The 14157-nt window shown below is 33.3% G+C and overlaps 1 protein-coding gene across 9 annotated transcripts in view; it reads right to left on the reverse strand.

Annotated features, from left to right (window-relative positions):
- LOC105150656 (protein Aster-B) overlaps positions 1–14157 on the reverse strand; it is a 63109-nt gene that overhangs the window by 17697 nt on the left and 31255 nt on the right. For 8 of the 9 annotated variants that reach the window (XM_087402896.1, XM_087402897.1, XM_011063891.2 and 5 more), the window contains 2 exons: positions 13259–13421; positions 12774–12932 (listed from right to left, as the gene is read on the reverse strand). In XM_087402896.1, coding sequence (XP_087259022.1) covers positions 12774–12932; positions 13259–13421 — 322 coding nt within the window. The remainder of the gene's footprint in view (positions 1–12773; positions 12933–13258; positions 13422–14157) is intronic. The other variant, XM_011063890.2, reaches the window with a different exon arrangement.

Raw genomic sequence — 14157 nt, forward strand, 5'->3', positions numbered from 1 at the left:
TTCTCGATACCTCGCAGTACTTATTGTACTTTGTATATACAGGGTGTTCAAAAAGTCCCGGACCGGGTGAATAACTTGAAAAAAAAAAATTTTTTGAAAAAACGCCGAAACACGTGAAACGATTTTTCAAAAAATCTATCTTTTGAGAGGGGTTGCAACCCCCCGCCCCCAATGGGGCACATGGGGTACGAGGGGGGTCGAAAATCTTAAATAGCAACATAGGTCAAGTGGGGGCTCATTTGAAAGGTCTTTTCGAGACGAATCCAAAACACTGTGCATAGAGGGCGCTGCGATCATTTTCGGCGGAGTTATTTAATTTTTAAGATGTGCGTGTTTTCTGAGGAGCCATGTTATCTTAAATGTAGGAAAAATCCACGACGTTGAAGGAAAAAGAAAGTAACCACAAAAACAGCGATAAAGACGCTTGATTTCAAAATTACAGAGATGAACTACGACAAAACAGCTTTATCAGGGAAGAAAGTTACATAAAGTGTAAAATAATAATGACCAATGATTTGAACTTTTGACTTCAAGTGTCTTTATCAGCATTCAAAAACGCGACCATTGATGTACATGTGTGACAACAAATACGGTGTGTTTCATGTGCAAAAAGTCCTGCGTAGTGTTTTGGATTCGTCTCGAAAAGACTTTTAAAATGAGCCCCTACTTGACCTATGTTGCTATTTAAGATTTTCGACCCCCCTCGTACCTCACGTGCCCCATTGGGAGCGGGGGATCGTAACCCCTCTCAAAAGATAAGTTTTTTGAAAAATCGTTTCACGTGTTCCGGTGATTATCGAAACACTAAATTTTTTTAATGTTTCTGAGTCAAAAATCTTCAAAATTGAAATTTCCCTCCAAAAGTGAATGCAGCGCCCTCTATGTGTAGTGTTTTGGATTCGCCTCGAAAAGACCTTTCAAATGAGCCCCCACTTGACCTATGTTGCTATTTAATATTTTCGACCCCCCTCGTGCCCCATTGGGGGCGGGGGGTCGCAACCCCTCTCAAAAGATAGATTTTTTGAAAAATCGTTTCACGTGTTTCGGCGTTTTTTCAAAAAAAATTTTTTTTTTCAAGTTATTCACCCGGTCCGGGACTTTTTGAACACCCTGTATATATACTTCTGCGCGTAGTGAGTGCGTCGTAGTTAAATTAGATATGGTAAGAAGAAAGAAATCAGGAAGGAAGGTCTTTCTTCCTGAAAGAAACATTTTTATCTCCGATTTCTGAAGAAATCACGAATCTAGATGTTTAAAGTATAATTTTTAAAGACAAATAGGAGAACAATTACAATACCATTCTGTTGTGTAATGCCCGATTGCAAAACAGGATATAAAGGCATAAGAAGGTATACAGGAAAGAAATTGAATTCCTTTCAGGTTATGCGTTCTTTTTTAATCCAAGGTTTTAGCCTCCAAAGGGTCTAAAATGGGACTCAAGCTACGTTCCAAAATTGAGTGCCTGTAAAATTTATAGTGCACGCGACGTAAACTGTATGTTGGAAATAATTGGTTTCAAATTTTTATTTTTTGATTTAATTCTTGTAGTATACAGAATAGTTTAATAGACATGCGCGAATTGCGATATTTCTAGTGGAAATTGTTCCGATTTTCTCTTTTTTCGGCAGCCTCCGATGAGCTCATAAGCGAGGACAGACTAGCGTTTAATATTATTAAAATACAATAAATTGCAATCGCGTAGTACAAAATTATTAACTTCTGTGAAAAGAATTATCCTATCTGAAAGTTTCAAATTGACATAGTTTTTCGAGTATATAATTTACACGAGATAGTAACTACAAATAATAGTTGAGGGACAAACAGAAAAATGAAAAAAGAGTGACGCTATTGCACAAAAGTTAATTGTAACAACTGTAGACAAGAGGTCACTTTTATATCTTCTAAATTATAGTACTGTTTTCGAGATTAGACGAAGATTAAAGTCATATTCAAGCGTGATAACGAACAATAGAAATGTAATTTGTTGCAGAATTTTTACAAATCTTATCTTTTGACAAAAACATATTGATAGCAAGTATATCAGCAAATTAAAGAACTTGTTAAACAGACTGAATGCCTTAAAAGTAGTTTTGGATGATAGTGATAGATGAATCATCTCAAACGTGTTGGCAACATTGACAGAAGAATAATCACTTTGTAAGTGCCTGGGAATCCTATGATTCTGTAAATAAAATTTTAGAAAATTTGACAGGCTGATTGCGGAAGAGATGAGAATGAAAGCAAAGCAACCTGGAGAAAAGATAGCTGCGTTTAAGGCAGCAGATAGGAAATGCTTCAAATACAATAAAGTAGGTCATTTCTTGATTGTAGAGTTAAAAAGGTAATATACAAACGGATACTGTCTTGACCTTGATATATGTTGTCAAGATCATGGCTTTGAGTGACCTCCGACAGATTTTAGGTGGCGATCGTCCTTCATTAAAAAGTTATTAACAAAAAAAAAGTTCAACTACATAACACGAGAATTCCCTGCTTTAAAATGTTTGATAGTCATGCATTGTAGGGGATGCCGATGACCGCGACTTTGACATATGTTATCAAACAGTACAATTATGGAAGTCCAGCGCTCCAAGCGAGGAGGGGGATAAGAATCAAAGGTAAAAGTCGTGCGCTCCTTTGCAGGGGGGGGGGGGGTGAGAGTCGCTTCGCGTGGAAAGTCGAAAGTAGAGTTGCTGAAATAAAATAGCTATATGAAGTGTAATACATATTTATTCTTCTAGTGTTGAAGTTTCTTCTCTAACGGAAAGATATACCACATAAATAGACTTTTGAGTCTAAATATCTTAGAAACTATAAGAGACCGCCACCTAGTTGCTAAGGCAAAGTTATTCAGAATTATGACCTTGACAATATATGTCAAAATTATCGGCACAGTCCGTTAATATGTATAAATGCCGTGAATAAGTTGGAAAACAGATTAGGTGTTTTCGTTGTGATAAGCTAGGTCACATAGAAAAGACGTGCGGAAAAAAGGCTCCGACAAGAAATATAGAAGATTGCAGTATTTGCAAGAAAAATAACCATACTGAGAGAAAGATTATTATTTTAGGAAGAACAAAGCAGCTAAAAAGAATGAAGTCGAAGATAAGGTGTCATTTTTAGTAACAAATACAGATGGAGATATCGACTCAGGAATAACAATCAATATGATAAACAGAAAAGATAACATCAAAAATTTCAAGAAGATAAATTCGAAAATTAGAGTAGCTAAGTTTAATGAATCGATGACAGCAGAAGGAACAGGATCTGTAGAATTCGAGAGATGTAAATTGAAAGTAGTATACATTCCGGAATTGAGTAAGAAGTTGCTATCTGTAAGTGCTATTACAAGTAGCGATAGTAAAGTACTTTTTGAAAAAGAAGTAATAATTAGCTATAAAAATAAAACTGTGTTAAAAGGCAATAAACTAAAAATGGTTTATTTCAAGTTAGGATGAAAAATGTTGAAAGCGAAGAGACTCACTTAGCGGATAATACTATTGACAAATTGGAATTGTGACATAGGAAAATGGGGCACATAAAATACGTTAGTTTTAAGGATCTAAAGAAGATAAGTCAAGGATTGGACTTTTTATTAGCTGAATTAAATAGAACAAGAAAAGTTTGCAAAGTTTGCGGCAAGTTTAGAGGCAAAGCATTCAAGAACTAAATTTAAAAATGAAAGAGTAAGAGCGAAAAGACCTCTGCAGATCATTCATACAGATTTGTGTGGTCCCATAAGTCCCAATACCTGGGACGATAAGAAATGTTTTATTACTTTAATGGATGACTGCACACACTTTACGATGTATTTGCTGCAAAGTAAACAAGAAGCTGCTGAAGACAAGAGACTACGTTAAGGTAGAAGCAAAGTGGAATCTCGAAGTAGCGAAAATAAGATGCAGTGTAACAGAATTTATTAATAGAAATGTAAATGAATGGTAAAAGAAAAATTATAGAGCTTGATATCACTGTTCCATACTCCGCAATTAAACGAAAGAGCTGAGAGATTTAATAGAACATTGATGAAAAAGGTCAGAGCTCTGTTATTTGAGCTAACTTAAAGACATGTGGGGAAAAGCCCTTTATACAGCAACTTATTTGTTTAACACATCTCCCAGAGAAACATTTAGAGTAACACCATATGAAATGTGGGAAGAGAGGAAATTAAATTTGACTGATCTACAAATTTTTGGTTCAACCGCTTATGCTAAAGTCTTAAGTCCGATAAAAAAGCTGGATAAAAAAAGCACTTAATATCCCTTTATATCCTTTTGTTATACTCCAAACGGTTATAGATTGTGGGATAAAGCAAAAAGAAAAATGGTACTAACAAGAGACATAAAATTTCAGTTGACAGATAAAAAGATAAATCAAGAAAAGAGGAAGAGTAAAAAATTGGATTTATTAGATAAAAACGATGAAGATTTAAAAGAGGAAATTAATGAAGACGATGAAGACAATAGTCTAAGTAATGATTCAGATGATTCTTTTAGAGATGTTGATGATGGAATGGAAATCAGAGACGATTTAGAAGATAATATTATAGAAGATGAACAAGAAACAGAAGACATTCAAGTAACAGAAGTAAGGAGATCAAATAAGTGACCGGATAGAATAAGTGGAAAATTGAAGGACTATATTTATCTAACGTATGAAGAAGCTATGATAGGTTCATAAAAAGAAATGGTCTGAAGTAATAGAAGAGGAAAAAGGATCATTAAAAGAAAACAAAGTTTGGGAAGTACTGGATGAAAATTTAGTCGAAATTAAAACAGAAAAACCGTTGCACTGCAAGTGAATTTTTAGAATAAAACGGAATAGTAAATATAAGCCAGATTGATGCCAGATAGTAAAAGGCTGTGAGCAAAAATATTAGGAGAGAATATTCTAAATCGGACCAAATAGGACCTTTTTAATTTAAATGAATATGGTTAAGTAGATTTGCGTGCTATTTATAATATAAAGTTCTTATAAGACACCGAACATGCGAGAGCAGTTTGACAGTTCTTTGTCATAACGTAGAATAGACGCAAATATGTATTTTCAGCTATCATGCAAACATTTTTTTAAAAAAGAAAATCTTTATTGAAAAGATGTTAAAAATTTGAAAGGTAATTAATTTAAGATAATTAAAGAATTTAAAAATATTAAGTGCTTTGTGATCACTTTTGCGGTTTATTGTAAAATCTGTTCTAAAAGTTCGAAAGGATTCGTGTCCAAATCTGACCATTACAGTAGATAACAACAAGCATTTGTTCATTGGATCCTGACGTTTTCCAAGAAATTGAAAGCTTCCTGCCCAGTTCAGTAACTGATCGGCCAATCGAATATAGCGAGATAAAAATAAATTTGGACAAAACACTGCAATCCATTTGGCCACTTCCAAAAGCGCCTCCACATAAAAATACCGTTCGGGGACGAAAACCGGGAAAAGCAACTATTTTAACTGATGATGCTGCGATTGAAACTATATGCTATAAAGGAAGCAACAAAACAAATGAAAAATGAGACCAAAAAACACTAAAAAGCCAAGTAAGTCAACTAATTCATCGAAGAAAGAAGATTCGCCACAACCTGATTGTAGTACTGGTGATCGACCAATCAGATCTGGTTTAAGGAACACTAAATCAATAAAATATCATAAGTCATCAGACTCAGATTAATTGAATTTTTTATTGATTTCAATTCTAATAATATAAACTGTCAGTAATTTTTTTCTGAATAAAATTTTTATTTCTTATCAAATTGCTCGTTTTTGTTTAATACTAACAGAAATAAATTAAAATCTTGTAAATTTCTATCTAAAAGTCCATAAAAATAGGAGGATCCGATTTGAACCAGAGGATGGTCCGATTTGGAATCAATAGTTTTTACATTTTCCATTATAGTTCAACACAGGTGAGAGATACGTCAAAATGATCTGAAATAAAAATGAAAGGAATTAAATGATCTTTCCAATGGCATCTTTGGTTTTATAATCGGACTTTATCTAAGTCTTGTAGAGAACAAAACTGCAAATAGGTTCGAATTTAAACCTTCTCCCCTACATTGATTATCAGGAAATATACAGTCCTGTAATCAGTCGTAGTGCTCTGAGGAGTGTTTTCGCTATTGCTATAGCTAAGAATTTTGAAGTCATATCTTATGACGTAAAAATGGTCTTTTTATATGGCGAATTGAACAAAGATATTTACATGTATTCACCAGAAGGATATAACTATAAAAGGAAGATTGAAGAAAGACTAAAATTGAAGAAAGCATTGTATAGTTTAAAACAGGCTCCTCTTAGGTGAAACGTCAGATTCACTGAGTTTTTTAAAAAAGAAGATTTTAAAACTCTTGAATGCTTGTTCAAAAGAATTGATAGTGATATTTTTGGGTATTGGGTATGTTGATGACGGTCTGTTAGTATTATAGGTAGCGATATTGATAAAACAATAAGATTCTAAGATAATTAAGCAAAGAATTTTAAATTAAAATTACAAGAGACACGAATACTTATCTCGGATTTGAAATAAGTAATGTTGATAATTGTTTTCTGTCCCAAAGGAAATATATTTTGAAAATTTTGCAACAAATATGGAAAAGGTCAAGACTGTCAAAGTTCCCGTACTTTCAAGTGAGCAAACTAAAACCTTGCCTAAATTTAAGTCATATCCTTACAAAGAACAAATTGGCAGTTTGCTTTATGCTATTCATAAGACTTCCATGGGTGCTTTTTATATAAAGATTATGCGTACGCATTATGTTTTCTCTGTATCCAGATTCATTCTTGGAATGCCAACGCTTCGTGAACCTTACAGTCCACTTCATCAGGACGAGGAAACACAGCCTGAGCTGTTCTTCCGGGTCGTTCCTTTTATATTACGCTACTTGTTGTAGTGGTGGGGGAAAGAAGAGAATTGTGGGTGGGGGGAAGGGGTGGGTGAAATTGGTCAGGCTTCAATAACCGAGAGAATGATTTTTCATATTTTACTTATGTAGCCATTATCTCTATTTAGATTGTTAGGATGTTTTTGTTTCTCTATGGCTTCTCTATACTTTCTTGGAAAGTATGATGTAATGTTAGCTATTGTGATCATTTTGTCAAAATAGTATTTGATGTCCTGTTTCGATGTTATGTTTTGATAATGCTGACTGTATGACGTGTTTTAGCTTGACATTACGTTGTTCTTTTATCCGTAAGTTGACCATTCTCCCGGTTTCTCCACGGCTTTGCCGTGTCTCCATATCACGAATGTGTCGTTTACATAACAGAACCAAACTTCTTTTTTGGTGGTTTTTTGGGTGTTTTTCTGAGGATTTCTCTCAAAATGCTCCATGAAGATGTTGGCAAGAACCCATTGCCGCTCCTGAAGTTTGTTCATAAAATTGGTTGTTATAGGAGAAGTAAATGGTTGTTAAGCTGTGCTCTAATTAGCAGGATGAGGTCGGAGAGGACTTCATGTGAAACCTTTATTATGTTTAATAATCTCATCAGCAGAGCCGAACTCCGTAAATTCCTTATTTTCCTCAACAATCAACATCCAAATATCCACTTCACTATAGACATAAAGAAAAACTCCCCTTCCTAGATGTTCTTTCTCTAAGAAAGCTGACGATATCTTAGACGGTACTTCAAGTGTACAGAAAACTAACACACACAGATAGATATTTACATGCCGAATCGCACCACCATCCAGCACAAAAATAGTCTGCAATCAACTCACTTGTACATAGAGCTTTTACCATCTCTGACAAAGAACATCTACAGAACCACTTAAAACTAGCCTTACAGAAAAACGGATATAACAAAAAAAACATAATCAAAACAATCAATAAACATGCAAACAAGACAACGGTCTTTGATACACAATCAGACGAAAGGATCCTATCTTTCATATGTCAAAGGAACGACAGATCAGATTGGCAGGATATTAAACAAACACAATAACCGAACTATCTTTAAACCACCCAAAAAGGTAGAACAAATCTTAAGAAATTCTGAAGATCTCTACTTAACTCCGCAGGAGTATACAAAATACCTGCGGGCAAGTATACATTGGAGAAACCGGGAGAATGGTCAACCTACAGATAAAAAAACACCAACGTGATGTCAGGCTAAAACATCACGCAGTCAGCATTATCAAAACATTAAAATAGGATATCAAATACTGTTTAACAAAACGACCACAATAGCCAACATTACATCATATTTTTCAAGAAAGTATAGAGAAACCATAGAGATACAAAAATATCCTAACAATCTAAATAGAGATAATAGCTACAACATAAATAAAATATAGAAAACCATTCTCCCGGTTATTGAAGACCGACCAATTTCTCCCACAATTCTCTTCTTTCCCCTACCACTCCAACAAGTAGCGTAATATAAAAGGAATGGCCCGGAAGAATAGCTCAGTATCAAGCTGTTCCTCGCCCTGATGAAGTGGATTGCAAGGTTCAAGCGTCAGCATTTCAAGAATGAACACAGAGAAAACTCACAAAACGCATAATCTTTATATAGTTTGCTTTATGCTTTTATTAATACAAGGCCAGATATAGCGGTGAATTATGTAAATAGATTCGTTGAAGATCTTATGTAAGAAAATATCAATGAATTCAAATACATTTTAAAATATCTTGCTGAAAATATAGATCAAAGAATATGTTTTAAGAAAGATGGAAATATTAGATTATTGGAAACATACTTCGATGCTGATTTTGCTGGAAATTAGGAAACAAGAAAAAGTACTACTGGATACATAATTTTCTACGCAGGAGGACCAGTTAGCTGGTGTTCCATCATTAGTCGCTTAGAGTTGAAAATGTTGAAAATTTTAATATATTTTACATATTTTACATACGTATACATATATATAAATATATATAATATATGTGTATTTCTATATATGTATACCTATGTAAATATGTAAAATATATTAAAATTTTATATTAAATTTTTAACATTTTTGAAAAAATTTTTTACATATAGAAATATATTATATATATTTATATATATGTATACGTATGTAAAATATATTAAAATTTTCAACATTTTCAATCCTAAGCGACTAATGATCTCCTATTTACTAGTGATCGGTACATTACTGAAGCTATATTGGACGCGCATGTGTCTGAAACCCGGCCTGTCTAACAACACTGATTCACAAGCGCTGCGAGAATCGAAACTTAACTCGAAATGTAAAATCGGCTCATGTTTTGAAGACTGGCTAGATTAAAACCTGATGTCCATGATGCTAGAAATCGGTCCGAGATCTCGGATAGAGAAAAAATTAACAAGTCACATTTGAACAATTTGACATGACCATTGCGATTGGTCAATTCTTTCTTCATTCAAGGTCTCGGACTGATTTATAGCATCGTGGATACAAGGCTTTAAGATACTTTTAAGGGGGAGTCTGATAAATATTCGCCATTATCCGTATTCATAGTCCTTTGAGGATTCCTTATTTTATTTTTCATAAATCTTCCTTTGATTAAACAAGGAACCTTATTAGCTTCCTTTTCTCAAGGAAGGTTACGAGTTTCCTTGAGGAGGAGATGCAATCTTCATAACCAATCAAACCATCAAATTTAGTTCGTTACATTAGTTTTTTTATTTTCAATAGCTTTTAATTTAAATCTGTCGCATCGATAATTATTTTCGATAGTTTTTTTTTTGGAAATAAACTGTATCAAAAGTATTTTCTCCTTTATATAATAAGCGTTATGACGAATCCGATTGGAAGCACTGATGCATATTAAAGCCGTTGTACACTGATTTAATTTGAGTATAAAAATAAAATGCAAATATTTCGAATTATGAAATACATATTTTACCTAATAGTACAATAAAATATATTGAATATTTCACAATTTAATCGATTTCTATGTTTATTTATAAACATATATTTACGTTATTTTGTGTATATATAGTTTTAATGTGCATCAGTGAGTGCGTCTAATAAAATTCACTATTAGTTTTATTTTTGTCCATTATTGTTGCAAAATGCTTAATCACGACTTTATTTAATTAACAATGCCTTTACAACTTTTATTATTCATAATTCATATTTAGTTTACATATACTATATAACATGCTGCTTTCAGTTAGGTTACTAAAATCCTTAAAATATTCCTTTTTTCGGGAAGGCAAACTTGAGATACATGAAACAAGGTTTTGGAGAATCGAGGAATTCTTCATGGAGGCTTCCTCCATCCTTAAAAGGATGGATTATGAATACGGGTGTATGCTAATGCAAACTGATGATTTTTATAGTAAATTTTAAAATATAGCGTTCAGAGGTATGTTCAGATTCCTACCTGAGTGACATCTAGGTCACTTCATCCTTGTTATTTATTGAATGTTAAAGAAGGATGACATGAAAATTTTGCAACATAATAATGGCTGCTCTAATCAAACTTGAACATTGCTTTGCCAGACTCTCCCTTGAGGGTTTCTAGTTAGACTGAGAGTGCTAGATTGTGAGTGGAGTCTCCTTAGTCTTCCTTCCCGATAGGATCCTAATAGGCTATAATAGGCTACAGACTAAACGCCTTAGGTGTGGTTGAGTTGCCACTACGAATGCTTCGAAGCATTTTTTGATTAGTAAAATTCTTTCTTCCAATTGATTCGACCACACCCTTTATCAGTTTGATTATATTGACTCTGATTTTTCTTTATCAATTTATTAAATACAATTTAAATCATTTTTTATTATTATAATTTTTAATAAAATAATAATAAGGCTCAATAAAATTAAATAATAATAACGAAGAACTACGAGCCTAACGTATTTTAAAATTTTAATGACATGTAATAATAGTACATACAATAACAAAAACAGACATGTGTTTCGACTCCAATTGGATCATTATCAATGTTAATTGAAAATTTTTACAATAAGATTGGAAACAAGACCGTTTATGTTAAATAACATTACTTTAAATACGAAGCGCCACTATGACCTGAATGTTGAGATGTTAAACTATTATACATATTCATATAAATGAATTAATTTCAGAAATGATAATTGCGTGCCGATATGGTTGTCGGACTTTCAATACAATCAATCTGAAATATTAATAATCCCCCCAAATTTCCCAAATTAATCTTAAAAAATTGTAATAAATTTATTGCGAAAAATATTGCCTCGGCCGGGAGTCGAGCCCGGATCTTTTGCATTCCGAGCGAGCGTCCTAAGCCTTTAGATTACGTTGTTTTTCAAACAATAACAAATCTAATTGTTTATATGACACGTATGAGTCTTAAACAATACAGAAAAACAAAACACATACAGGGTGCGTTACTAAAATTCGGACAAATTTCAATTTAAATTTTCCGCTATATTGTGCTTTCGTCAGAGGTTGTTGTTGGCGTCCGAGAAAGTCTGATGCTTCTAATAAATAGTCATATTTTCAAAATGGCCGCGATGTTGAAACTAAGTGCGGAATATAATCGAAGAGCCGCGATCATCGAAAGCCTTCGCGCTGGGCGCTCAGCAATGGAAATAATTCGGTTCTTTGGATACCTGAGATCAACTGTTTATGACGTGACAAAATATACGGTTTTAGAACAGTCCAACGAAGGTTCCAGCGAGGAAGAGTTACTTGAAAGAACGCACCGCGAGGACCTCCGCAGTCGTCGAAAGGGCTCAAGCGCTGATTTCGGAGGACCCAGGGCAATCGTTGCGCGTTTTGATGGATGTAGTAAAGCCATGGATGGAAATTGTGGCGTCCGGAAGGTTATATGTTTTTCAGCAGGATTGGTACACCGGTTCATATGAGTCATTCATACGATTCAAAATTGGCTCTCAGACAACGTCGATATGTTTTGGTCCAAGGAATTCTGGTCTCCCAACAGCTCAGATTTAAATCTCTTGGACTATTACGTATGTAACGCGTAGTTGAAAGGGTCACGAACAAGTCTTGACATTCTAATATGACGTTATTAAGGACCGCTATTGAGGACCGCAGCATTCGTTGGCATGGACAGCGCTACATTACAGCGTGCGTGCAAACGCTTCAGACCGAGAATAGAGGCCGTCATTCAAGCTGGGGAGAATAATTGTGCTCTATAGGGATCCTCCAAATATTATTAGGTATTGGAATTAATTCGTAGCGTTTTACAAGTGATGGGAAGTACTTTCATTAATGTATTTTTTAATGCTCATGTGAAATAAATAACATTCTTTCATTAAAAACGCTACGAATTAATTCCAACACCTAATATATAAAAAGATTTTTTATAATATTTAATTTTTCATTAAAAATATTTTGTTTAAAGAAATTGTTTGATTTGTCGGAATTTTGGTGACGCACCCTGTGTATTAAAAAAAAGAAAAGTTCTATAGGCTGATTTTTGCGGAAAATACGCTATAAAAACCATTGCTGATAGTGTAATATAATGGAACTCTAATGTTTAACGAGCCGGTGACAGGGAGTTGTCGATATCTGACTGAGTTAAAATTTTACAGAAATTATTTTATCGATTAAAATTATTCTAAGGGGTGAGGCGTAAAGAATTAAAAAAATCGAAAAATAAGGAGCACCTTGATATATACATATATAGACTTTAAAATATTTTAAAATAACCCTAACAGTACAAAAGTTGCAGCAATATTACTGCAATATTGTAGCGATATTACACATTGCAGCAATGTTGCAGCAATATTGCTATAAGTTTTGTGCTATTGGGGAAGTTCCTTAATTATACTTTAAATATCTAAAATGGATTCTTTGATGTGATAAGATGTGATAGACATGATAACGGAATTATATCTTGTTACCAGTAGTTTTGCGAGAAGTATGAAAATCCAAGAAGAATTTCGAATTTGTGAAGAGCAGAGTGAACAGCTGATCGATGTAGATAGGCAATGTCGCTTTGTTAATTTGCCGACCTTCATGCAGGGAAGTACAGACCATGGTGCTTCGTATGTTCATTTTTACTGGAACATTATCATGATTGCCTTATGTGCTGTCATAATTCTACAGAATGAGTAGCATTTGTATATTTTTTTAGATAGAAATTGCATATCCCCGATTTCTTAATAAAGTGTTACATAATATTTATATTTTTTTCCTGTTGTACATTATGATGTTAATGGCTTAAGTTAGTTTGCCGAAAAAATAAATTTAATTTTTATAAGATATTTAAAAGAAATATGTTTGATATTTACTTATTGAGCTATTTACATGAAAAGATATATATTTATTAGGAAGATATTTTTTGTAATTAAATAACAGTTAAAGATATCCGATGAAAATTACTTACAGCCATGTTTTTCAGCCTCACTTTCTGTTGTATCACTTAAATCTGTTGGATCGAGAACAGGTTCCGGTTTAAGTGTTGGTGGAACTTGTAGTTCAGCAGCAGATTCAAGAGCGGGAACAGGATCCGTAGCTGGAGACACTGAATTCTCCATAACTGCTTCGGTCTTTATTTTTATTAAACAAGAAAGAAATCCATATAATGTTAATCTTTAGAGAATGGATATTTTTAATCATATAGATTTCGATTTATAAGAGTGTCTCAAAACTTCTGAATTTGGAATATTTTAAGACAAAACTTCTAATATGAAAATGTCAAGGCTATAATAGTTTTTACATGATTAACTATTATAAAATTCATAAATCATAAAGCTTAACATTTCGCACTTATGGTGGAATGATATTACGATAAATAAAATCCTTTTAACAAAACATTATCATACAAATATGGAACAATATTTTAATTAAGAAATTGTTTCTGCTTCTGTATAGAATTTATTTGGATATTCATAGAGTCCTATGGGTTATTGTGATAGTGAAGTGACTTTGATATCGTAAAATATTTTAATGAAAAACAAATTTTGAGATTATTTTTAACAAACAAAAAGTTTATTATTTTTTTGTATTTGATGAAAATATCTCGTATACAGTGTCCCAAAATTCGCGCCCGCGAAGTACAAAATCTGATACTTTATGCTAAAACAAATAACTTTTTCCTTTAATAAAATTGCGTCCGATGAAATAATTTTTGCGTTTACTTGTGTAACTTCAATCTGCTCTCCTGCAACTTAAAATTATTTGTCAGACATAATTTTGCAAAAGAAAAAAGTTTCTTTTAGTATAAAGTATCATGCCTTGTACTTCGCGGACGCGAAGTGCTAAAAGAAACTTTTTGAAACATCC

This window comes from Acromyrmex echinatior, chromosome 2 (genome assembly GCF_024713525.1).
Source record: "Acromyrmex echinatior isolate Ae372 chromosome 2, ASM2471352v2, whole genome shotgun sequence".
NCBI lineage: Eukaryota > Metazoa > Arthropoda > Insecta > Hymenoptera > Formicidae > Acromyrmex > Acromyrmex echinatior.